Source organism: Mobula hypostoma, chromosome 6 (genome assembly GCF_963921235.1).
Source record: "Mobula hypostoma chromosome 6, sMobHyp1.1, whole genome shotgun sequence".
In the NCBI taxonomy this organism is placed as follows: Eukaryota; Metazoa; Chordata; class Chondrichthyes; order Myliobatiformes; family Myliobatidae; genus Mobula; species Mobula hypostoma.
This window is the reverse complement of record NC_086102.1, coordinates 167,462,672-167,489,699: the sequence shown is the minus strand read 5'-3', so window position 1 is coordinate 167,489,699 and position 27,028 is coordinate 167,462,672. Positions and strand designations below refer to the sequence as shown.

At 40.7% G+C, this 27,028-nt stretch overlaps 1 protein-coding gene across 1 annotated transcript in view; it reads right to left on the bottom strand.

Moving 5' to 3' along the window:
- Nucleotides 1–27,028, bottom strand: part of col28a2a (collagen, type XXVIII, alpha 2a) — a 103,429-nt gene that overhangs the window by 60,474 nt on the left and 15,927 nt on the right. The window contains exons 7-12 of the mRNA XM_063052594.1: nucleotides 22,425–22,451; nucleotides 21,204–21,248; nucleotides 20,195–20,239; nucleotides 16,973–17,026; nucleotides 7,873–7,941; nucleotides 6,826–6,894 (exon numbers count right to left, since the gene is read on the bottom strand). Of these exons, the coding sequence (XP_062908664.1) occupies nucleotides 6,826–6,894; nucleotides 7,873–7,941; nucleotides 16,973–17,026; nucleotides 20,195–20,239; nucleotides 21,204–21,248; nucleotides 22,425–22,451 (309 nt within the window). The remainder of the gene's footprint in view (nucleotides 1–6,825; nucleotides 6,895–7,872; nucleotides 7,942–16,972; nucleotides 17,027–20,194; nucleotides 20,240–21,203; nucleotides 21,249–22,424; nucleotides 22,452–27,028) is intronic.

Genomic DNA, 27,028 nt, shown 5'->3' with positions numbered 1-27,028 from the left:
TTGAAGGTTATACTTTTTGTCAGCCATGAACTGTTTTATTTGCTCACCCAATTAGTAGACCACAGATAAATTTCTTTAATGTGGCAGCACGACATATTTTCTTCGGGGAAATAGAGATATCCATGCATCTGGAAAGAATAATTGCTAGTGGCATATATTCTATTTCTGAAGTCCTCCGTTTGATCTGCGCTTGTATCATAATATTTTGGAAGGAAATGTGGAAAAAATAAGGGAAAAATAATGCAAATTATAAGTACACCTCCTAAAACCACCAGATTTCTCCTTCGACAGCTCCTAGGCTCTGTGCACAGTTGTAAAATGGTTCTCACCTATCTATGTGGCCAACTCTTGACAAGAGTACATCAATCAACACCCATGCTATATCAAAGTCTTCATACTCTACAAATCTCTAATGTTATTCAACTTTTCTTTGGGTGAGCTCCATCAGTCTTTGTCCTTTATCCCTTCAACTCCAGATTCTTGTGCAATTATCCCTCCCACATTCCAGCATGAATCCTTTCCTTCTCGTTATTTCTCTTTTGAAATTGTGTAGGATTCTTTAACTCATCACGCTTGATTTTAGTCATTTATTTTTAAACACTTCTATCAGTGGTCAGCATCTGTATTGCATCTCTAAAGATTTAAGGGCTCAGATGTTTGTAGGTGTAAATCTGCTCTAGGAATGTATGTTGTTATATCTGCTCATCTCCTGGTTTTTCACCTTGAGGAAGCAAGCTAAATTTTACTGACATTCAGATGATCTATGTAGCTAATATAAAGAGATGACAATTATTACAAATTAAAATGATGCAATGTAAAACACAAAATTAAGAGAATTTAACAGATTACCTACGCTTGATCTAGCCTGTTCGGTGCACTCCCCATGCCCTGTCACCACCCGCTCCTACGCTATTTCCATCAAACTGTGGCTACACTGTCCTGCAAACACTGCCCACATGCTCTTCTGAAAGCTTGTTCTTCAAAAAAGGCCTTTAAAGGGCGATGACCACAGACATTTTAGAAGTATTAGAAGAGGAGACACCAAAATAGTGTGTTGCTTTGTGGATGCCAGGATCAACGATGTTTCTGAGTGGTTGTTGAGGGGGAGGATAAATAGCAGAGTTTGTTGTACTCATTAGTCCAAATGACATAGGTAGAACAGGAGACAAGGTCCTGCAGAATGAGTATAAGATATTATTATATAGAACATAGAAATCTACAGCACATTAAAGGCCCTTCGGCCCACAATGTTGTGCCAAGCATGTAATCTAATCTAGAAACTGCCTAGAATTACCCTACCACATAGCCCTCTATTTTCCTAAGCTCCAAGAGTCTCTTAAAAGACCCTATAGTATCCACTTCCACTACCTTCATTAGCGACCTTCACAATAATAGTACAAAAATCAAGCAAAAAAAAAGGGGAAGGAACTTAAGAGCAATTATCACTAAAGTAACTGCACAAATACCTTATAGGTTGTCTTAAATCTAATAGCTATCATAGGATCTTCAAAGAAAGACCATAACCAATACCCTACTAAAGTTCAATTCAGTCAGGAACAGCAATAGGCTCGATAGAAACACAGAAATAAAGAAACATAGAAATCTACAGCACATTACAGGCCCTTCAGCCCACAATGTTGTGCCGACCATGTAACCTACTTTAGAATCTGGGCAGAATTACCCTACCACATAGCCCTCTATTTCTCTAAGCTCCATGTAGCGAGCTCCAAATGAGGTAAAATGTTAATGAGCAAGGCCTCAAGGGTAGTGGTCTCCAGATTACTTCCAGTGCCACGCGCTAGCAATGTCAGAAAATGAAACACAGGCCTGATGAATGTGAGGCTGAGGACCTGTTGCAGGTGGCAGAGATTCAGGTTCCATGGATCATTAGAATCTCTTTTGAGGCAGGGGTGACCTGTACAGAGGGATAGGTTGCATTTGAACCAGAGAGGGACCAATGTCCTTGCAGGGAAATTTGCTATTACTACACAGGGTTGGCAGGAGGTGGGATTTCTAAGCGGTAGCAAATCTTGGGTTAACCCAGTAGACTGCAAGAACAAATTTAGTAATGAGGATAGCCAGGGCACAGCAAAGGGAGAGAAATGAATATTCAGTGAAATTTCTTTTATTTTAATGCATGAGGGTTAACAGGTAAGGCAGGCGAACTCAGAGCGTAGATTGGTTCTGGAGTCGAGGATGTAATAGCTACATGAGAAATGTGTCTGAGAGAAGTGCAGGACTGGCAGGTCAATATTTCAGAATACAGGTGCTACAGGTGTGACAAGGATATTGTGCGACAAGGATTTGAGGAGCAGGTGTGTAGAGAAATTGCTCATAGCAGTAAGAATAATAGGGTTGTATTAGTGGGAGCTTTTAATTTCCACGGTGTTTTAAATTAAAAGCTCGCACTAATTAGTCCATCACAGTTAAAGCCCTCCCCTCCATTGAGCACATCTACACGGAGCGTTGTCACAGGAAAGCAGTGTCCACCATCAAGGACCCTCACCGCCCAGATCATGCTCTCTTTTTGCTGCTGACATCTGGAAGAAAATACAGGAGCCCAGGACTCACACCACCAGGTTCAGGAACAGTTATTATTCCTCAACCATCAGGCTGTTGAATCAAGGGGGATACCCTCACTGAACCACACATGTCCCATCAGTGAAATGTTCCCACAACACATGGACTCATTTTCAAGGACTTTTAACCTTAGCTTCTTGATATTTTTTGCTTGTTTATTTATCATTATTTCCTTTTTTTAATCTTTCTTTTTGTAATTGCAGTTTATTGTCTTTTGCACTCTGGTTGTCTGCCCAGTTGGTGCGGTCTTTCATTGATTCTATTATGGTTATTGGATTTATTGACTATGCCCACAAGAAATGAATCTCCAGGTGGTATGTGGTGACATACATGTACTTTGATAATAAATTTACTTTGAACTCTGACTGGGCTACTCTGAGCTTAGAGGTCCAGTCAGGATGGAATTTGTGAAGTGTGTCCAGGATCGTTTCCTGAAATCAATACCTAAAGGGCCTTACTAAGGAGGATTTATTATTGCACCTTCTCTTTGGGAACAAGGTAGGGTAAGAAACTGAATGCCAGTCAGGGACCACTTTGGCTCCAGTGACCATGATTTTATTACTTCTAAGACAGTGATGGAAAAGATTAGGACAGGTCCACAGATAAGGATCCTAAACTGGAGCAGTGGAAATTAGACAAGATCTTGCAGAGGTTGATTGGATAAGCCTGCTTGAGTGGAAAGGAATGGATGGCAAGCAGGAGGCTTTTAAGATATCATGTCCAGGGTCAACATATTCCTATTAGGGTGAGGGTAAATCTAACACGTTTAAGGAACCCTGGTAGAAAATATTGAGGATCTGGTCAGGAAAAAAAGAAAATGAACATTGGTTGAGAAGGTTGGGTTAAGTGAATCCCTTGATACTATATAAAGACTAACAATATGTTTAAAGGGAAAATCAGAAGGGCAAAGTAAGGTATGAGATAGATCTGCAATGTACGGTTAAGGAAAATCCGAAGAGTTTCTATAGCTATATTAAAAGAGCATTTAGTGAGAGAGTCTTCCCTTAGAGATCAACAGAGCGGCTTATGCCTTGAGCCACAGAATGTGGGTGGGATTTTTAATGAACATTTCTTCTGACTGAGGATAAAATTATGTGGCTCAAGAAAAAGGGAAACAAGTGGAGATGTTCTGAAGAACATTCATACTAACAGGGCAAAGGTTTTTGCAGAGTAACACATGCAAAACGCTGGAGGAACTCAGCAGGCCAGGCAAAATCTATTGTTGGGAATAAACAGTCAAGGTTTCGGGCCAAAACCCTTCATCAGGACTGGTGAGTTTCTCTGGATTTTCAGCATCAGCGGAATCTCTTGTGTTCAGGAGGTTTTTGCAGCCTTATAGCATATTGAAGTGGTTAAATCCCGAGAGGAATTTATGGAAGCCCTTGGAGAGATATTTACTTCATTGTTCCCCACTGGTGGTGAAGTTCTCAAAAGACTAAAAGGTGGCTAATGCTGTTTTGTTTAGGAGGGTAACAAGGACAAGCCAGGGAACTACAGACTGGTCAGCCTGACATCAGTACAGAGGAAGTTACTAGAGGGAATTCTGAGGGATAGCACTTGGACAGATAGAATGATCACTTTGCGCATCGAAAGTCATGCTTTATGCATCTTTTAATGTTGATTTGAAGAAGTAACCAAAAAAGTAGCTGAGGGTAAGGCAGTGAATTTTGTCTACTTGGATTTTAGCACGGCCAAGAAGGTTGTTATATGTTACAGGGAGATCTTGATTAGCTCGAGTCGTGGGCTGAGGAGTGACAATTGATTTTAATACAGATAAGTATGAGGTGATGCATTTTGGAAAGTCAAACCTGTATAGAATTGTTCTATGAATGGTACGGCACTGGAGAGTGTAGTGAGACAGAAACACATAGGAGTACAGGTGCATAGTTCATTGAAAGTAGCATCACAGACAGACAGAGTGGATAAAAAGCCGTTTAGCACACTGGCTTTCGTCAGTCAGGGTGTTGAGTACAGGGCTTGGGACATTATGTTGCAGTTGTACAGCACACTGGTGAGGACACACTTGGAGCACTACATACAATTTCGGTCACCCTGTTAGGGGAAAGAAGTGGTTAAAAAAGAAAAGAACGCAGAGAAGATTTACGAGGATGTTGAAAGGACAAGAAGCCTGAGTCACAAGGAGAGGTTGGCCTGGTTAGGTCTTTATTCCCTGGAATGTAAGAGAATAAAAGATGACTTCATTTAAATTTATGAGAGGCACAGTAAAAGTTGCTGATAGCAATTGTTTCCGCAGGGTAGGGGACACCATAACTAGGGGTCATAGGTTTAGGGTGGGAGGGAAAAGATTTAAAAAGGGACCTGAGGGGCTACTTTTACACACAGAGGGTGATCAGTATATGGAACAAGCTATCAGAGGAAACGGTTGAGGGAGGTACAATAGAATCATTTAAGAAGCACTTGGAAAGATACATAGAGGGGCAAGCCTTTCAGGGATTTACAGAACATAACTGAGGGGCACCTTTGTCACCATGGACTTACTGGGCTGAAGAAATATATCTGTGCTGTACTCCTCTATAACTCTATTTAAATATTTCAAAGTAAATATTATTAAAAAGGTAAAAGCTTTCCTTTTCTCAAAGAGTCAGTGGATGCAATTTACTTGGATTTTCAGAAGACTTTTGGCAACATGACACACTGTGGCTGTTTAACAAACTAAGAGCCCATGGTATTACAGAAAAGATGGATCGATAACTGGCTGGCTGTCAGGAAGCAAACAGTGAGAATAAAGGGGGGAGGATTTTCTGGTTGGCTGCCTGTGACTAGTGGTGTTCCACAGGGGTCGGTATTGGTACCGTTTCTTTACACATTATATGTCAATGATTTGGATGACAGATTTGATGGCTTTGTGGTCAGGTTTGCAGATGATATGAAGATAGGTGGAGGGGCAGGTAGTGTTGAGGAAACAGGAAGTCTATAGAAGGACTGAGACAGATTAGGACACTGGGTAAAGTGGCAGATGGAATATTGTGTAGGGACATGTATGGCCACGTTCTTTGGTAGAAGGAATAAAGGCATAGACTATTTTCTAAACGGGGAGAAAATTCAAAAATCAGAGGTGCATAGGGACTTGGGAGTCCTCAGGCATGGTTCCCTAAAGGTTAAACTTCAGGTGGAGTCAGTGGCAAGGAAGGCAAATGCAATGTTAACATTCATTTTAAGAGGATGAAACAGGAAGGATGTTAAGTTGAGACTTTATAGGGTATTTGTCAGACTGCGCTTGGAGTATTGTGAGCAGTTCTGGGCCCCTTATCTAAGGAAGGATGTACTGGCATTGGAGAGATTTCAGAGGAGGTTCATGAGAATGATTCTGGGAACAAAAGGATTAACATATTAGGAGCATTTGATGGCTCTGGGCCTGTACACACTGGAGTTTGAAATAATGGGGGGGGGGGTGGAATCTCATTGAAAACTATCCGATATTGAAAGGACTGGATAGAGTGGATGTGGAGAGGTTTCCTATAGTGGAAGAATCTAGGATCAGACGGTACAGCTTCAGAATAGAGGAACATCCATTTAGAACAGAGATGAGGATAGTGAATCTGCAGAATTCATTGGCACAGAGCAAGTCATTGAGTATATTTAAAGTGGAGTTTGATAGGTTCTTGATTAGTAAGAGCGTCAAAGGTTAAGGGGAGAAGGAAAGAGAATTCGGCTGAGAGGGATAATAAATCAGTTATAATGAAATGCAAGAGCAGACTCAATGGGCCGAATGGTCCACAGGCAGTTCTTTACACTTTCAGCCATAAACGCATTTTAGGATTACTTAACATGGAAGCCTCAAAATGATTAAACCAAAATAGGATAAAGTTTTGCCTGTATTGCGGAGACAGGGCAATTCTCTAGGAAAACTGGGAAGACAGCAAGATTGAAGTTCACATAGGTGAAAATGGTAGGTTTAATTCACAAGAAAATAAATGGGACTCGGCGGGGTGGCTTACATATAATATTTTGTTGCAAAAGATACCCCATTACTTTTAAATATTCACTCTCTTCAAAGTCTCTGTAATTGGAAATATTTTCAGTGATAGGTACATGGAGGGCTGGGACTGAGAAGGATATAGGCCAAGTGCAGTAAATTGGGAGTAGATGGGTGGCATCGTGGTTGGCATGGACTTGTTGGGCCGAAGGGCCTGAGTCTGTGCTGTTTTTCTCTATGAAATTATCTATGTGACTGCCTGTGAAAATAAAGTTTGGCATGTCTTTCAAACATTACGACTGACTTACTGGCAATCCAGGTTCACCAGTCCCTGGTGGCCCAACAGGTCCTGGTCTTCCAGGGAAACCAATGTCACCCTAAACAAAGAAAGGCAAATTGAAAACTAAATACTGTTTCGCTAAATTTAAATATCTTGTTCAGTTTTTCAATAATAATATAACTGTATTTTCATTATCCACCAAATATGGAATCAATGGGCATTTGATAGTATTACCCAATGTAAGCTCTGGACTTTCAAATTAACATATTATAAATCTTTCTGGCATTAAAGACAGCAGATTCTCAATACTTGCTTATTCAGGAAACCGAGCTTCTGCAATGTAGCCTGGATTTTTGCATGTACCGTTTGGAAGAAAAAAAGTCACATTGCAACATTTTCATTTACAGGCACACAGTGACGCCTATTAAAATGCTTGGAGTGTGTACATTTCTCACACCTGGACACAAAAATTTAATACTAAAAGGCAAATTAGTAGATTTACCTGTAAACATTCCTAAAATTAAAACATTAGATTATCTACTCTACATAATGTCTTCCCAATTCTAAAAGTGCAGCCTGGCCAAGGGAAAACACTGCATATTTAACTTTGTTGATGTCCAACCACATACTGAGCACTGTACTCATCTTGCCTACTGCCTTCCTCACCTGGATATACCTATCACCTGCCAGCTTTGGCTCCACTCTTCCCATCTACATTGTTATACTGGCTCTGTCCCCTCTTTACTTTCAGTCCAGTTTAAGAGTCTCAACCTGAATTGTCAGCAGTCCATTTCCTTCCACTGGTGCTGCTGAACTCACTCAGTTTCTTCAGTACTTTGTTCTTGCCCTTTACCCCCATCTCTCATGTGATGTATTGGATCGACTCTGCAAGAATACTCGTGTTCCTGCTAAATAAGTTCATACCACAGGGATGTCCAAAATGTGCAGTTATAACTGCTTCTTCATTTTTCTGATACCATTGCTGTTTACTTAGTTTTCTATTAATTCCAGCCCATAAATGGCTGAAATTGTGCTTGGAACCAGAATTTTCATGCTTAAAAATGGACTTCTTTACCTTTGAGCCTTGAAGACCAATTCCAGTTTCACCAGTTAGGCCAGGTGGCCCAGGAAGTCCACGTTCACCCTATAATGTAAATATTTAGAAACGTTCTTAAACAAATTAGCTCCAATAATGAAAGATGTATGTTAAGAGGTCAAATTTCGTTTGGTCATGTTACGGCAACTATTTGTTTTCACTCTATTTACAGTGTGATGGAAAATGTACAATGACAAGAAATAAATATGATTTTTTACATTAACTAACAAAACAAATAATTGTTTGAATTATACTCAATTATCCTAATCAAAGGAAACCCTTTGGGCCAGATGAAATTCCGAAGTAATCATGGATAGCTTACGATGAAAGGACAAGCGGTTGCCTTCTTGAAACGTTCCATTTACTTCTTTGCTGTTAAGGATTCCCTGTATCATTTGGAACTGTGCAGGTAGGAAATTAGCAAAGAAAGCAAGATACTACAGAGCAGTTTTAAACTCAGGAGCAGCAGGTTTCCAGTGGGAGGATCACACCACTTCCATGTCGAGGTCTTAAAAACATGCTGTTGGTGGATGCCACTCACTGAATGAACATCGAACTTTAGGCTGGTGTATACTGATGTGATTCAAAAGTTGTATTTCACAGTAAAAATGCAGGTCCCAGGGAAGGTGCTTTCAGAAGTGGTGATGGCCAGGGGGATGGATGATTGGCAGAGTTTGGCTGGGTGGTGGTACTCCTGCTTTCTCCAAATAGCCAGTTCTTAAATCACAATTTGCATTAAGAAATTTGGCCTCTACTTAGTTCAGGTAGATATCTAGGCTGTTCCACATGGTATACAAGTTAAAACAGTAGAGATGGGGGAGAGCAATTCAATGACAATCTCAAGGTTAGCTCTGCCTTTTTGGCACATACTAGGGTAGAGGGAGTTGAAATAGTTTCCTTAGTTTAAGATATACAGTGTAGGGGCAATTTATACAGAAACTATGCTGGCAATTTGTTAAAGACAAACCAGTTCGATGCAAGGTAGCAATAGGTCAAGAGTCAATGGTTTACTAAAAGTAACCCGGGAAATTATAGTCCGATAAGTTTGACGTCGGTAGTAGGTAAATTATTGGAAGGAGTACTAAGAGATAGGATCTATAAGTATTTGGATAGACAGGTACTTATTGGGGAGAGTCAACATGGCTTTGTGCATGGTAGGTCATGTTTGGCAAATCTGTTGGAGTTTTTCGAGGAGGTTACCAGGAAAATGGATGACGGGAAAGCAGTGGATGTTGTCTACATGGACTTCAGTAAGGCCTTTGACAAGGTCCCACATGGGAGGTGAGTTAGGAAGATTCAGTCGCTAGGTATACATGGAGAGGTGGTAAATTGGATTAGACATTGGCTCAATGGAAGAAGCTAAAGAGTGGTAGTAGAGAATTGCTTCGCAGAGTGGAGGCCTGTGACTAGTGGTGTGCCACAGGGATCAGTGCTGGGTCCATTGTTATTTGTCATCTATATCAATGATCTGGATGATAATGTGGTAAATTGGATCAGCAAATTTGCTGATGATACAAAGATTGGAGGTGTAGTGGACAGAGAGGAAGGTTTTCAAAGCTTGCAGAGGGATTTGGACCAGCTGGAAAAATGGGCTGAAAAATGGCAGATGGAGTTTAATATAGATAAGTGTGAGGCATTGCACTTTGGAAGGACAAACCAAGGTAGAACATACAAGGTAAACGGTAGGGCACTGAGGAGTGCAGTAGAACAGAGGGATCTGGGAATACAGATACAAAATTCCCTAAAAGTGGCGTCACAGGTAGATAGGGTCATAAAGAGAGCGTTTGGTACATTATAAATCAAAGTATTGAGTATAAGAGTTGGAATGTTATGATGAGGTTGTATAAGGCATTGGTGAGGCCGAATTTGGAGTATTGTGTGCAGTTTTGGTCACCAAATTACAGGAAGGGTATTAATAAGGTTGAAAGAGTGCAGAGAAGGTTTACAAGGATGTTGCCGGGACTTGAGAAACTGAGTTACAGAGAAAGGTTGAATAGGTTAGGACTTCATTCCCTGGAGCATAGAAGAATAAGGGGAGATTTGATAGAGGTATATAAAACTATGATGGGTATAGATTGAGTGAATGCAAACAGGCTTTTTCCACTGAGGCAAGGGGAGAAAAAAAACCAGAGGACATGGGTTAAGGGTGAAGGGGGAAAAGTTTAAAGGGAACATTAGGGGGGCTTCTTCACACAGAGAGTGGTGGGAGTGTGGAATGAGCTGCCAGATGAAGTGGTAAATGCGGGCTCACTTTTAACATTTAAGAAAAACTTGGACAGGTACATGGATGAGAGGTGTATGAAGGGATGTGGTCCAGGTGCAGGTCAGTGGGACTAGACAGAAAAATGGTTTGGCACAGCCAAGAAGGGCCAAAAGGCCTGCTTCTGTGCTGTAATGTTCTATGGTTCTATGGTTCCCAAGGTGGGCAACATTGCCCCCCTTCCAGGGGCAGTGGATGTTTCCAAGAGGGGGGGTTGTGATAAAAATAAAGAGGACGGTAGAAGATGCTTAATGACAAGGAGGGCAACTGAGGGATTAAAGACCTAACTTAAGAAATGAATGACTTATTATCAGCATTTGATCCTCAGTACCTCATAACTGATTACAATAGTCAAGTAATCACCTCATCTCTTGGTGACTCACTGTTCTCTTAGACTTTGTTCGAAATGCGTTATAGTTTTTGAAAAGCAATGTGATTCTTCTGTACTTGGCATATAATGAGAAATCTGGGCTGAAGGAATTGTTTTACTTCCAGGACCAGCCCGCACATTATTGTTGTTCACTACTGTAGTACAGCGTTAGCTAGTACAACTCCCATAACCTCATCGCACAGTGATGCAATTTCTTTGAATTACTGTAAGGCATTCAATGGGGTAACATTCTGAATCTGCCCTTTCAAATAGTCTTGACCACATTTCTCCAGCTCACAGCCCAACCGAGATGTCGCTGACCCACTTTATGTATCTTCAGGCAGCGAGTCAGGTTTTGCTTGAGTTATTATCATATGATAACTTTCTCCTTTATTGATCACAGTGCCTTAGGTTGTTTAGGCTATGAGTCCATAAGACATAGGAGCAGAATTAGGTCATTTGGCCTGTCGAATCTGCACCACTTTTCAATCATGGCTGATTCTTTTTTTCCCCTCCTCAGCCCCACTCCCCGGCCTTCTCCCCATAACCTTTGATTCTGTGTCCAATTAAGAACCTATCAATCTCTGCCTTAAATACATCCAATGACCTGACTTCCACAGCTGCCTATGGTAACAAATTCCACAAATTCACCACCCTCTGGCTAAAGAAATTTCTCTGCATCTCTGTTTTAAATGGATGCCCCTCTAACCTGAGGTTGTGCCTTCTATCCTAGAGTCCCCCACCATAGGAAACATCCTTTCCATATCTACTATGTCTAGGCCTTTCAACATTCAAAGGGTTTCAATGAGATCCCCCCTCATCCTTAAAAGTTCCAGTGAGTACAGACCCAGAGCTATCAAATGCTCTTCGTATGATAACCCTTTCGTTCCCGGAATCAACCTTGTAAACTTCCTCTGAACCCTCTCCAATGCCAGCGCATCTTTTCTTAGATGAGGAGTTTAAACCTATTCACAATACTCAAGGTAAGGCCTTACCAGTGCCTTATAAAGACTCAGCATCACAACCCTGCTCTTGTATTCTAGACCTCTTGAAATGAATGCAAACACTCCATTTGCCTTCCTCATCACTGACTCTACCTGCAAGTTAACCTTTAGGGTGTTCTGTACAAGGACTCCCAAGTCCCTTTGCATCTCAGATTTTTGCATTTTCTCCCTGGTCAGAAAATAGTCTGCACATTTATTTCTACTACCAGAGTGCATCACCATGAATTTTTCAACATTGTATTTCATTTACCACTTTCTTGCCATTCTCCTAATCTGTCTAAGACCTTCTGCAGGTTACCTGTTTCCTCAACACTACCTGCCCCTCCATCAATATTCGTATCATCTGCACACTTGGCAACAAAGCCATCTATTCCATCATCTAAATCATTGATATACAGCATAAAAAGAAGTGGTCCCAACACTGACCTCTGCAAAACACCACTGGTCACTGGCAGCCAACCAGAAAAGGATCCCTTTACTCCCACCTGCTATCTCCTACCTATCAGCTAATGCTCTAGCCATGCCAATAAATTTTCTGTAATACCATGGGCTCTCAGTTTGGTAAGCAGCCTCACGTGTGGCATCTTGCCAAAAATTGACCATGGTCCAAACATACCAGCACCAAGCAGCCAACGGCAGCCAATGAGTCTGTTGTGTAAAAAGGTTATTTCAAATGAGACATTGAAACCGTCCAGGATCCTTGAACGTTTGAAGAGAATACACTCTGATAAAGCAAACAAGAACCTGGACTACCTTCAGTCACTTTGTGAAAACATTCAGAAATGTAAAGCACTTCAAAACATGCTTACCATCACTTCACAACAAAAGAGTGATGGTTTGTGTGTTTCATACAACATTGCTAATTGCCAAATCTGGAAAGCCCCATACAATTGGAGAACTGATTCTGCCAGCAGTAAGGTAAGTACTGAAGTAAGGTTTTACATAGTCACCAGACCAAATAATGAAAGCAATTCCGCTCAGTGTCAACTCTGTTCAAGGATAAATAAATGAAATGTCTGAGAATGTGAAAGACACATTGTGCAACACACTTAGAAAAACAGAATTTGCTCAGCAGTTGGATGAGTCAACTTTGAAAGGCAACAAATCTTTGCTTCTTTGTTATGTTCACTTCATAAAAGATGAAAGCATGGTTCAAAAGTTGTTGTTTACAAGAGGATTAGAAACAGGTATGAAGGGAGAGTCAATATTTTGGGTTATTGAGCAATTTTTCAAAGAGGACATTCTGCTCACCAACATCCTTGCCTGTGCAACAGATGGGGCACCATAAATGACAGAATGCCACTGTGGGGATAATAGTTTCTTGAAAAAAGCTGTACCTAACAAATTTACCATTCACTGTGTAGTGCACAGATAACAACTTGTTGCAAAATACCTGAGTGATTGGCTGCACAAATCATTAAATACTGTTATCACAGCAGTAAATAAAATCCTTGATTATTTCAAGAGCTTTGTATTGAGAACGATGAACAGTTTGAACACTTGCTGTTGCACATAGAAGTCAGATGGCTCTCAAAAGGAAACTGCCTGAGATGCTTTTATGTGCTTTTTGAAGCTGTGATAAAATTGTTTGAAGACTCAAATGCTTCATTCAGTAATCAACTCAGGCAGATGAGGCATGACATTGCTTATTTGTTGAAATTAACTGCAAAGTTTAATAAATTCTATCTTGAATTACAAGGAAATTACGTGAACCTCAAAGTCAAATCAGACATTTCCACATTTCTGTCCAAATTAACCCATCCGGCATCATGACACCGATAAATAGTGGCTCTTTGCATGCAGCTCCAAATGAGAAGCATCAAATATTCCCATTTAGGACTACTACAAATGAAATCTACTGTCACAGCCATGGTTACTTCATTAAACAGCATCATTTTAAGATGTTTAAAAAACTGTTGATACTCAAACTTGATAAACCTTGGACAGCAGACTTGGGTCATGAGTGCAGTTCCCCATTAAGAAAATGGAAGCAGGAATGGTGCGCCAGGCTACAGGTACAGTTGAAACCTGAGCCCTTAGACCCCCAACCAGAACAGGGCCCCCCCATTGCCTCCTGCCAGTCAGCCAATCTTCAATCCATGCTAGTATTTTCTTTCAATACCATGGACTCTTGATAAGTAGCCTTATGTTGGGCCTGTTGTCAATATTCTCCTTGGAATATTTTCATTGATATACTTTCAAAGTGAGGAATTTCTTTGGGAACAGTGTATGAAGATGGTGGGGTTTCCTGTTTGTGATAATTTTTTATAAAATCAATACAAATAAGGTTCTAATGCATCATCAGAAATGCCCATTAGAAGGTGACACTGCACGTCTCAAATGCTACAAAATTATGACTGAAGTAGTAGCACAAAAGAAATGGATGAATTTGACCTGACTAATCCCAAAGGTATATTGTTAAATATTTAAACGCAAACAACAGGAATTCTGCAGATGCTGGAAATTCAAGCAACACACATAAAAGTTGCTGGTGAACGCAGCAGGCCAGGCAGCATCTCTAGGAAGAGGTGCAGTCGACGTTTCAGGCCGAGACCCTTCGTCAGGACTAACTGAAGGAAGAGTGAGTAAGGGATTTGAAAGTTGGAGGGGGAGGGGGAGATCCAAAATGATAGGAGAAGACAGGAGGGGGAGGAATGGAGCCAAGAGCTGGACAGGTGATAGGCAAAAGGGATACGAGAGGATCATGGTACAGGAGGTCCGGGAAGAAAGACGGGGGGGGGTACCCAGAGGATGGGCAAGGAGCATATACAGAGGGACAGAGGGAGAAAAAGGAGAGTGAGAGAAAGAATGTGTGTATAAAAACAAGTAACAGATGGGGTACGAGGGGGAGGTGGGGCACCAGCGGAAGCCAGAGAAGTTGACGTCCATGCCATCAGGCTGGAGGCCACCCAGACGGAACACAAGGCGCTGTTCCTCCAACCCGAGTGTGGCCTCATCTTTACAGTAGAGGAGGCCGTGGATAGACATGTCAGAACGGGAATGGGATGCGGAATCAAAATGTGTGGCCACTGGGAGATCCCGCTTTCTCTGGCGGACAGAGCGTAGATGTTCAGCAAAGCGGTCTCCCAGTCTGCGTCGGGTCTCGCCAATATATAAAAGGCCACATCGGGAGCACCGGACGCAGTATATCACCCCAGTCGACTCACAGGTGAAGTGTTGCCTCACCTGGAAGGACTGTTTGGGGCCCTGATTGGTGGTAAGGGAGGAAGTGTAAGGGCATGTGTAGCACTTGTTCCGCTTACACAGATAAGTGCCAGGAGGGAGATCAGTGGGGAGGGATGGGGGGGACGACCCATGGATGGATGTCCAGTCCCTGTATACTTCCATCCCCCATCAGGAAGGTCTCAAAGCTCTACGCTTCTTTTTGGATTCCAGACCTAATCAGTTCCCCTCTACCACCACTCTGCTCTGTCTAGCGGAATTTGTCCTTACTCTTAATAATTTCTCCTTTGGCTCCTCCCACTTCCTCCAAACTAAAGGTGTAGCTATGGGCACCCGTATGGGTCCTAGCTATGCCTGCCTTTTTGTTGGGTTTGTGGAACAATCTATGTTCCGTGCCTATTCTGGTATCTGTCCCCCACTTTTCTTTCGCTACATCGATGACTACATTGGCACTGCTTCCTGCACGCATGCAGAACTCGTTGACTTTATTAACTTTGCCTCCAACTTTCACCCTGCCCTCAAGTTTACCTGGTCCATTTCCGACACCTCCCTCCCCTTTCTAGATCTTTCTGTCTCTGTCTCTGGAGACAGCTTATCCACTGATGTCTACTATAAGCCTACTGACTCTCACAGCTATCTGGGCTATTCCTCTTCTCACCCTGTCCCTTGCAAAAACGCCATCCCCTTCTCGCAATTCCTCCGTCTCTGCCGCATCTGCTCTCAGGATGAGGCTTTTCATTCTAGGATGAGGGAGCTGTCTTCCTTTTTTAAAGAAAGGGGCTTCCCTTCCTCCACTGTCAACTCTGCTCTTAAACGCATCTCCCCCATTTCACGTACATCTGCTCTCACTCCATCCTCCCGCCACCCCACTAGGAATAGGGTTCCCCTGGTCCTCACCTACCACCCCTCCAGCCTCCGGGTCCAACATATTATTCTCCGTAACTTCTGCCACCTCCAACGGGATCCCACAACTAAGCACATCTTTCCCTCCCCCCCTCTCTCTGCATTCCGCAGGGATCGCTCCCTACGTAACTCCCTTGTCCATCCGTCCCCCCCATCCCTCCCCACTGATCTCCCACCTGGCACTTATCCGTGTAAGTGGAACAAGTGCTACACATGCCCTTACACTTCTTCCCTTACCACCATTCGGGGCCCCAAACAGTCCTTCCAGGTGATATACTGCGTCCGGTGCTCCCGATGTGGCCTATTATATATTGGCGAGACCCGACGCAGACTGGGAGACCGCTTTGCTGAACACCTACGCTCTGTCCGCCAGAGAAAGCAAGATCTCCCAGTGGCCACACATTTTAATTCCGCATCCCATTCCCGTTCTGACATGTCTATCCACGGCCTCCTCTACTGTAAATATGAAGCCACACTCAGGTTGGAGGAACAACACCTTATATTCCGTCTGGGTAGCCTCCAACCTGATGGCATGAACATCGACTTCTCTGGCTTCCGCTGATGCCCCACCTCCCCCTCGTACCCTATCTGTTACTTATTTTTATACACACATTCTTTCTCTCACTCTCCTTTTTCTCCCTCTGTCCCTCTGTATATGCCCCTTGCCCATCCTCTGGGTACCCCCTCCCTCCTTGTCTTTCTTCCCAGACCTCATGTCCCATGATCCTCTCGTATCCCTTTTGCCTATCACCTGTCCAGCTCTTGGCTCCATCCCTCCCCCTCCTGTCTTCTCCTATCATTTTGGATCTCCCCCTCCCCCACCAACTTTCAAATCCCTTACTCACTCTTCCTTCAGTTAGTCCTGACGAAGGGTCTCGGCTTGAAACGTCGACTGCACCTCTTCCTAGAGATGCTGCCTGGCCTGCTGCGTTCACCAGCAACTTTTATGTGTGTTGTTAAATATTTAATTGGCCTGCTAAAGTTAAGAACATTGAAGTAAAACAGATTATATACACAACAACCTTTGACCTTTTGGCTTTCTCCATCTACACCACTACTTCGCACAAAACACTGAAACAGTCTATAATTCCAGAAAAAATTTTGAACATTCTTCTATTCCTTCATTGGCAACAATCAGGTATTGTACATATACAAATAAAGCCACAGTTCTAATCTGTCATAAAATTGTAAACCATACAATTTAAGCTGGAATCAAAAAAGTTAAAAATAAACTTATTTGCCCCACTTTGAAGTCTTAGCTAAGATGCAGCATTTTTGTGATAGTGTTTAACAAATTTTATTTTCAGTTTCTCATTTCTGCATTCCAAAATAAGGAAATCTATTAAAAAAACTAATTACCTTTTGTCCTTGAGAACCTTCAGGACCATGGTCTCCAGGGGATCCAGGATAACCCTAAGTGTAGCACAAAATAAAAGTATGGAATTTTGTAAAGCCAATGTGAATGTGTTGTACAAAATTTGAGAATACGATGAATTCCAGTTAATTGGGACACATCGGGACCAATATATTTTGGCCCAATTAAGGGGCTGCCCCAATTAGTCGAAGTTTCAAGGAAATAGTTCAAAAGTATAAAAAAGTCAACCTACCATTTACTGTAACTGAGTAACAACTTATGCCTTTTAAATGAAATTCTACCAATACCTTTACAGTGCTATAAAACCGTATATTGGTTTCTTTTTTTAAATTTATTTTTTATTAAAGTTCATCATCGAACAAAACTTTCTGTAAGATGTATTTCAGATACTGTACATATATATCATATAGTCATATTTGTCACAAATCTCTGCATGATATTTATCTGAGGTATAGACTTAGAGAAAGGAGAGGAAAGAAAGAACAATCAAAAGAAGAAAACTATGTACAAAGTAGGGAGTGATTTTTTTTACAACATATTCATTGACCTGTGAGAATAAAATCAGGCCTATGAGGTGTTATGTAGTTAAACCACTTTTCCCAGTACATATGAATCAAATTGTTCCAACGTATGATTAACAGATGCTGTTATCTTCTCCTTTTGTGAATGTCCATTGTAATTTCCATCCATACATTTAAAGTTGGGCTCTCCTGTGATAACCATTTCCTGTTAAGGGTCTTTTTACCAGCCACCAGCAGTATATTCATTAAATATTTATCTCTTTTCAACCATTCTTGTGGTATATACCCAAAATATATGTTCTTACTTTCTAAGGGTATTTCACATTTAAAGATGTCTTGTAGGGCATTGTGTATCCCACTCCAACAGTCTTTGATAAGGGGGTATACCCAGAAAATATGATAATGATTTGCATTTTGATTTCCACAATTTCTCCAGCAAACTGGGAGGTTACTATCATAATGGGATTTCTGAGAGGGTGCAATAAAATATCTTATCAAGTTTTTCTGTGAACTTGTACTCTTCTATTGATACCTCCATATTATTGTCCATTCTTCCTCAGATATTATTATCCCTCCTTCCTTCTCCCAATTTGTTTTAATGTATGAAGTCCAATGTGTTTTAAGCTTTGACAAACCCTTATATATGCTTGAAATTGTTCTACTACCGTTGTCTGAATTATATGCTTTTCTAAATAGCTCTATCAAATATGTACTTGCCTTGGTTACATTTTTAACCGTCCTATTAACATACTGTGCATCTGTAAATATCAATAAAAGTCTTGTTTTTCTAATAAGTGTTTCTCTTTGAGCATTTCAAAACTGAACAGTGTTCCTTCTTTCATTATATTGCAAATAGCTGTTATTCCTTTAGCTGTCCAGTACTTAAATCTAGCATCCAGTTTGTTCGGCGTAAAATCCGAGTCATATGCACACCATTTAAGAATTGAAATGTCTCTCCCTAGTTTTTATTCTTTTATAATAGTTCTCCATATTTTAAGAGTCCATTTCACCCATGGGTTAGCAATAGTATTTCTGTAACTTTGTAGGTTATCAACCAAAATTGCCTGTATGGGGATGGAAAGTATGCTCTCCTCAATGTTTTTCCATTGAGCGTCATTTAATGGATTGCACCAGCATATCACAGCTCTCAACTGCTCAGCAAAATAGTAATCTCTAAGAGAAGGTAGGTCCCACCCCCCCTTTTTGTATATTGGTTCCTAATAGTTATCGATGCAGGGAATTCAGCTGTTGTGCTCTTCAGATTGACTAGGAATGAACAAAATCAGCAGACACTGAGTACAGATAATGGACTGCCTTCATGTGATTGCATCCTCCAAATACTCATTTTCATTGTAACGTTCAAGATGATTGTCAATGCCTTCAAATTCTTCGTAATTCCTAACTTATTCAAATCATTTCATTTTCACTCCCAGCTGTTTCTGGCATCTCTAAGCCTGAATGCTTGAAACGGTAGTGAGCAATGCAGACCCAAATTGTCTTATTGTTTATTTCTCACCAGCTATCGGTGACAAAACTCCCTGCATTAGAACACAAACAAACACAACTGATGGTATTTAAAAACTGTTTGCTCTAATTGCAGTGTAGTGTCTAACAGCCAGGCATGGTTAGAAACTGCTTGACAACAGACTCCTGCCTGATTAAGTGATTAAGCCACATTGTGTCCCAAGTAAATGAAGGGAATCCCAGCTAGTTTCTCACTCAAGTTTTTGTTCTTTAAGAGATGTCCAATTAACTGGAATCCACTGTATTATAAGACCATAAGACCATAGAATATAGGAGCACAATTAAGCCATTTGGCCCATCGTGTGCTCTACCATTCCATCACAGTTGATCTAATTTTCCTCTTAGTTCCAATCTCCTGCTTTCTCCCTGTATCCCTTCATGCCCTGACCAATCAAGAATCTGTCAACCTCTGCCTTAAATATACATACTGTAAAGACTTGGCCTCCACAGCTGCCTGTGGCACAGAATCCCACAGATTCACCATTCTCTGGCCAAAGAAATTCCTCCTCATCGTTGTTCTAAAAGGATGTCCCTCTATTCAGGCATTTATGAAACCAAATAATTAGGGTATCTCACGCTAAAAAATTATGTAATGACAAAATAAGATGGTCTTTCATTCAAAAATAACATCAAAAGAAAATAATAGCTATAAACATCTTGTTCCAGATATTAAGTTACCTGCATCATAGGAATGGATTGCTACATACTTTCAATTGGCAAACATGGATTCCTAAAAGTTGATAACTATTATAAAAATAGAAAGCACTGCACATTTAACTGTGCTGAATGTTTGTAACCACATAACATACAAGAGCAAATGAGAATACCTGTGACACTGATTTTGTTGCAATGATTTCCACAAGATTAAATTTGGCTTTGTGATTTTTTTATTATTAACTTCTATATCACTTTCATCCTTTTGTGTAATTCTGGTAGTTTTCTTCTCTACTGCTTAAGAAGGCAACTGTGAACAGGTCGTATCAGCCAAATTGGCAATTCATGCAACCAAAATGCTAGAATTATTGAATTATCCCCATACCACTGAGATAAGATTCAGAACAGTCAGTTAAGTGTATAGTTTCTTTATGTCACTCAGATTTATCCAAACATTTCTACACATGAAGATACTCTTTATATATTATGATTAATATTTCTTTTAACCTGTACTCCTCTTAGCCCCCTGGGGCCTGGTGGACCTTCTGGACCCTGTTCAAGAAAAAAAAACTTTTAAATTCTGGCATATACATTCTGATTTATACTATATCTACAAATAAATAACCTATATTTCAACTTTTGTGGTAAAATGTATTAAAATATATTGGGCAAAAGGAATATTTTACACAATTATCTACAAACGTTTGTAAAAACAAAAAAACAGGGAGCACAGATAAGCCATACATTTCTTTGAACTTCTCCATTCAAGAAAATTTAAATCATTACTGATCTTCTAACTCAATTACATTTCCTTCCACTATCCCCATATTCCTTTAATCAATCAATATCTGGAAATTAATCAATCTCTTTTGATTGAAATCCATGACTGTCCTTTCACAGCCCTCCGTGACATAAAATTTAAAAGATTCATTAATACCTGCCTGAACAAATTTCTCCTCATCTCAGTTCCAAAAGCCTAACTCTTATTTTGACACAGTGATGTTAGCTCTAGATTCTTCAGCTAAAAGAAACATCTTCCCTGTTTCTAGCCTGACAAGGTTTACAGGATGTTTCACTGAGAAAGACAGCGTTACTTTTGTACCCAAATCCTCTTGTATTAAAGGTCAGCATGCCATATGGCTTTCGAATCACTTGCTGCACCTCCACGTTTACTTTCAGTGACTTGGGCACAACGATAAGTCCTTTGAACATCGATGTTACCCACTGTAAGGTCTGTTTTTTGTGCAGAACAGAATTTTGGTGTTCTGTTTTGTGCACCAAAGAGGGTAACTTTACAATTCCCCCATTACATTACATCTGCCATGTTCTTGTTCATTTATTCAACTTTGCTGTGGCTGCTTTACATCCCTCTTCCTACTCATAATCCTACTTCATTCTACTTCATTAACAAACTTGGAAATATTCACCTCAACCACATTGAAATACTGTATACTTTACACCACGGGGTGATATCTTGCTATAAACAGCTTCAAATAGAACCAATAAGGGTACATACCCTGTCACCTTTGGTTCCTGGAAGGCCACATTCACCTCTTTCCCCCTTAGAATTAAAAGCAAAGTTAAATTTAAAGTATTTGTTACTTTAAGAAATATGGATTATTCAATTATCCAGACTTCCTACAATAAATGCAGAATCATAAAGTTACTAAATACATTTCTCTCCTGATAACTACGGTTTTGCAAGTTACAGAAATTCTCCTTTTAATTCATTCATTCAGTTGTCCCAACTCAATTTTTTCTCGTGTTTCAAAAAGTTACCTTCACCACTCAGAAGACTATTACATTTTTATTATTTTTTTCTAAATATTTACTTGTAAAATTTAAAGTAACATTCCACTAACTTTCTTATTTACACCCTTTGATTACATAGTCCAAAATTCCATTTATTGTGATAAATATTATTTCTAATAAAGTTGGGCATAATTACCAGCAGCTTATTAACAAGCTTGTTTTTTTTTCTAGGTTTCAGATGGTTATTTTTGCGTCTTTCATGAAACATGTGGCACTCTCCAGTAACCAGCACTTGAGAAGGAGCACTGAGCCCGTAGAGGTTTATTACTGAGGGAGAGGCAGGGTCAAGATTGGGGCAACGCTGAAGGAATGACTGGATTGACATCAGATAAGCTAATATATTTGATGAATCGCCACCTGTTAAATCTGACAAATGACAGCTCTTGCTGGTTTTTTTTTAACCAAAATTAGTATTTTAAAGATGAAACAAAATTATCAGAACACAACTGCAGTGTTTTAAGGGTAAGCTATCACAGTTTTCCCTGTCATGAATAAATGTATGTTATTACATTGAATAATTTTCATGTCTAAATAAGGAAGGGAATTTAGACAGACATCAGACAGAAGCAGCAGACTTACATTGCCACCTGTTATGACAAAGCTTCATCTTTCTGTCCAATTTAGTCTCTCAAATATATGAAATTAAACATGATTGCTATTATGATCATAATTTGCTTTCATTATATTGATATTCAATGCTACTTGTGCCATTAACACCCATCTCCCATGAAAATAAACATATTTTAAACCATACTTACAACACTGATATCCCATGTTTTAAAAAAGTTAACTTTGTAGCCCGAATTTAACAACATATATTTTTATTTCTTGATTTTGCCTTGATCTTTTATAACTTCCAATGTGGCGCTGCCTAGCAAAATGGACCAAGGCCTCATCAATAAATTGTTTCAGTTGTTTTACGTACCTGTTCACCTTTGTAACCAGCTCTACCCTGGAAGTAAAATTAAAATACACAATATCTTTAGCAATGTAATTACTTAGCACCAAATTACATCAAATAAAAATGACCCCAGAATGGTCAAAACTTGTTATGTGTAGTCATCCAGGGTGATGGGAATGAGTAGGTTGACTTGCATTCGTTTTGGGCTTTCTGTAACAAGTGTATTGTATATTAATGGCACATTTTGTTATGCTTGCAATTTTGCATCATTTAATAATGGATGCATTTACTTGCTCCCAATTTATTCAGTTACATAATGTTCAAATTGAAGCAAAAAATGTCAGGGGCATTTTCACAATCCAGGATGCATGATGCAATGTGTGTTATTTGAGAGTGAGGAAGAATGTAATAGAGCTCTGGTATTAAAAAGTATAATACAACATATAGAAGATAAAATCTCAGTGACACAAGATATTCTGATCTTAACTGCAAAATTGTTGAGGAATTCTTTACATTGTACCGGCACAACATGGCAGAGAACATATGAAATACTTGACTTCACTCCAGATCTTCAATTGGATAAAACTTTCTTTGTCCAAGTGAAGATCTATCTTTTAGAACAGGAGTTTCTGGCCTGGGGTCCACGGATCCCTTGGGTAATGGTAAGGATCCATTGCATAAAGAAGGTTGTGAGACCTTGTTTTTAGAGGCATGTGCTTCATATTCTTCAGGATATCTGTAGGATAGGGTTGAGGTGGGATGGAGTCCTATCCTCTACAGTAGTATTTTATTCACCAGCCACATTTTGACATACAGCAATTTTCTTCAGCAGATACTTCACCTGATTGTGTCAAGGGCAACTCTCAGTATTTTGAGCTTACAGGTACTGAATTTCACAAATGACTGAACCTCGTTGATGGATAAAAAAAACTCAGCAATATTCTAAATCAGATGCATCTTCCATCCCACTTTCCAGATGCTTAAACAAAAACAACAAAATGACTTTGAGCAACACACATGAAAGTTGACATCAGGACTGACGAAGGGTCTTGGCCTGAAACGTCGACTGTACCTCTTCCTAGAGATGCTGCCTGGCCTGCTGCGTTCACCAGCAACTTTGATGTGTGTTGCTTGAATTTCCAGCATCTGCAGAATTCCTGTCGTTTGCATTTTTAAAATGACTTTGAAGTGATTCAACTGCACAAGAAGGGACAAAGGAAAAAGCAAGGAGCAATAGTGATAAGGGATTCACTAGTTATGGGGGGACAGACAGGTGTTTCTGTGCTGTGACTGGAGGATGTTACCTCATTGGTACCAGAGTTGACGATTTCACTGAATGGCTGCAGAAAACCTCAAAGTGGGAGGGTAAACAGCCAGAAAATGTGGCCCAAATTATTACTAGCAATATGGGTAGACAGGGAGATGAGGCTCTGCAGACAGAGTTAAGGCTAATTGGGAGGGGAACCTCGAAAGTTAATCCTCTCTGTAGTAATACTAATGCCTCTCCATTGACACTGCAATTGTTAGAAACATCTCAACACCTATTGTGTCAATACACACAGGTAAATCACCCCTCATCTGCAGTTATTTAATGGCAAATCATATTTAATTAATTCAATGGAATCTTTCAATTAAGAAACAGAGTTTAGGTGAGAATTGCAGTCAGTGTTGAAGTCAATACACATGGACTTCCAGAAGAGTTTTGAGAAGGTGCCACAAAACCGCAAAGTAGAGGGACGTTATTAGCATGGAGACGAAGTTGGTCAAATAACAGGCAATAGAGGGCTGTGGTGAATGATTGGCTTCTACACTGGGGAAAAAGAATAGTGATACTTGCTAATGCTCTGTGTTGGAGCATTGTTTTATTTGATCAAGGATAACTACCTAGACACAGGGGTGCAGGTCACAATTTCCTTAAAAAATGCAAAAAAACATTATATTTAGCAGCAATGTGAACAACAAAAAAAGGCAGATAATGGAGTACTGTGGTCAATTCTGGTCACCTCACTACAGGAAGGATGTGGAAACCATAGAAAGGGTGCAGAGGAGATTTACAAGGATGTTGCCTGGATTGGGGAGCATGCCTTATGAAAACAGGTTGAGTGAACTCAGCCTCTTCTCCTTGGAGCGATGGAGGATGAGAGGTAACCTGATAATGTACAAGATAATAGAACATAGAACATAGAATAGTACAGCACAGTACAGGCCCTTCGGCCCACAATGTTGTGCCGACCCTCAAATCCTGCCTCCCATATAAGCCCCCACCTTAAATTCCTCCATATACCTGTCTAGTAGTCTCTTAAACTTCACTAGTGTATCTGCCTCCACCACTGACTCAGGCAGTGCATTCCACGCACCAACCACTCTCTGAGTAAAAAACCTTCCTCTAATATCCCCCTTGAACTTCCCACCCCTTACCTTAAAGCCATGTCCTCATGTATTGAGCAGTGGTGCCCTGGGGAAGAGGCGCTGGCTATCCACTCTATCTATTCCTCTTATTATCTTGTACACCTCTATCATGTCTCCTCTCATCCTTCTTCTCTCCAAAGAGTAAAGCCCTAGCTCCCTTAATCTCTGATCATAATGCATACTTTCTAAACTAGGCAGCATCCTGGTAAATCTCCTCTGTACCCTTTCCAATGCTTCAACATCCTTCCTATAGTGCGGTGACCAGAACTGGACACAGTACTCCAAGTGTGGCCTAACCAGAGTTTTATAGAGCTGCATCGTTACATCGTGACTCTTAAACTCTGTCCCTCGACTTATGAAAGCTAACACCCCATAAGCTTTCTTAACTACCCTATCCACCAGTGAGGCAACTTTCAGGGATCTGTGGATGATGAGAGGCATTGATCGTGTGGATAGTCAGAGGTTTTTTCCCAGGGCTGAAATGGCTAGCACAAGAGGGCATAGTTTTAAGATGCTTGGAAGTAGGTACAGAGGAGATGTCAGGGGTAAGTTTTTTTACGCAGAGAGTGGTGAGTGCATGGAATGGGCTGCCGGCAGCAGTGGTGGAGGCGGAAATGATAGGGTCTTTTAAGAGGCTCCTGGATGGATACATGGAGGTTCGAAAAATAGCAGGCTATGGGTAAGCCTAGGTAGTTCTAAGGTAAGGACATATTCGGCACAGCGTTGTGGGCCGAAGGGCCTGTATTGTGCTGTAGGTTTTCTTTGTTTCGATAATCAATTGTAGCAACATATGTTGGGTGGTGGAATGGAAGATGCTTGGTGGATGAAGCTTAGTGCAGAAAAATATGAGGTACTTCACTTGTTTGGAAGAATGAGGGGAAGCAATATAGGACAGGACAGATTTCTAAATGGGGTCCAGGCGGCATTAGGATCAGAGCTACGCACACACAAGTTACTGAATGGAGCTGGATGAGAAAGTGGTTTAAAAGGCCACACATAATTTGTGTTTACAAAGGCAGAGAGTGTACAGAGTCTTTAGGAAGCTCTGGTCTGACTTACTTGGAGTATTAAGTTCAATTCCGCTTAGTATGTTATAGGAAGTATGTGAAAACGCTAGAAGTATGATTACTAGGATCAGGGATGAGATTTATGAGGTGAGATTAGAGAGCATGGAGATTGTTTACATTAGAGTGAATCTTTTCATTAGGACTGCAAAGAAATACCTGTGGAATACAGACAAGTAAGCCTAATATCTGTGGTAGGTAAGTTACTGGAGAGCATTCTGAAGGACAAGCATCTGGAGAGACGGGGGTTCATTTGAGATAGTCAGCATGGGATTGTGTGTGGGAGATCACGTCTTCTGAACTTGACTGAGTTCTGAACTTGATGATGCGACGAAGAGGGTAAAAGAGGGCATGACCCATATGGGCTTCGGTAGGGCCTTTGATAAGATTCCACAGGCTAGATTAGATTGCATGGAAACCAGGGAAAGCTGGAAAATTGGGTACACATTGACTTAACATTAAGAAGCAGAGGGTGATGGTGGAAAATTGTTTCTTGGTCTGGAGGCCTATTACTAACAGGTGTCAGTACTGAGCCCACTGTCGTTCACCATCTATTTTAGTGATATGGATAAGAATGTATAAGACATAGTGAGTGTACTTGCAGATGACACTAAAACAGGTGGTACAGTGAATAGTGAAGCAGGGAGATGATGCTGCAGTTGTACAGGACATTCGTGAGGCAGCACTGTTCAGTTTTGGTCACCATCCTGTTGGAAAGATGTTATTGAACTAATGCAGAAATGATTTACGAGGATGTTGCCAGGACACAAGGGACTGAATTATAGGAAGAGATTTGGCAGGCTGGGACCTTCTTCCCTGGACCATAGGAGATAGCAAGATGATCTTACAGAGGTGTATAAAATCATGAGGGGCATAGGTAGGCTGAATGCACTAGGTCTTTTTCCCAGGGTTGGGGAATCAAGGATTAGAGTGTATTGGTTCATGGTTAGAAGGGAAAGATTTAACAGGAACTTGAGTGGCAACCTTTTTAACATAAATGCTGGTACTTTGTTGGAAGACCTGCCAGAGGAAGTGGTTGATGGACAGTAGGTACAACACACTTGGGCAGGTACATGGATTTGAAAGGTTTGGAAGGTTCTAGACTAGACATAAGCAAACGGGATGAGCTTGGATGAGTGTCTTAGTTGGTTGTGA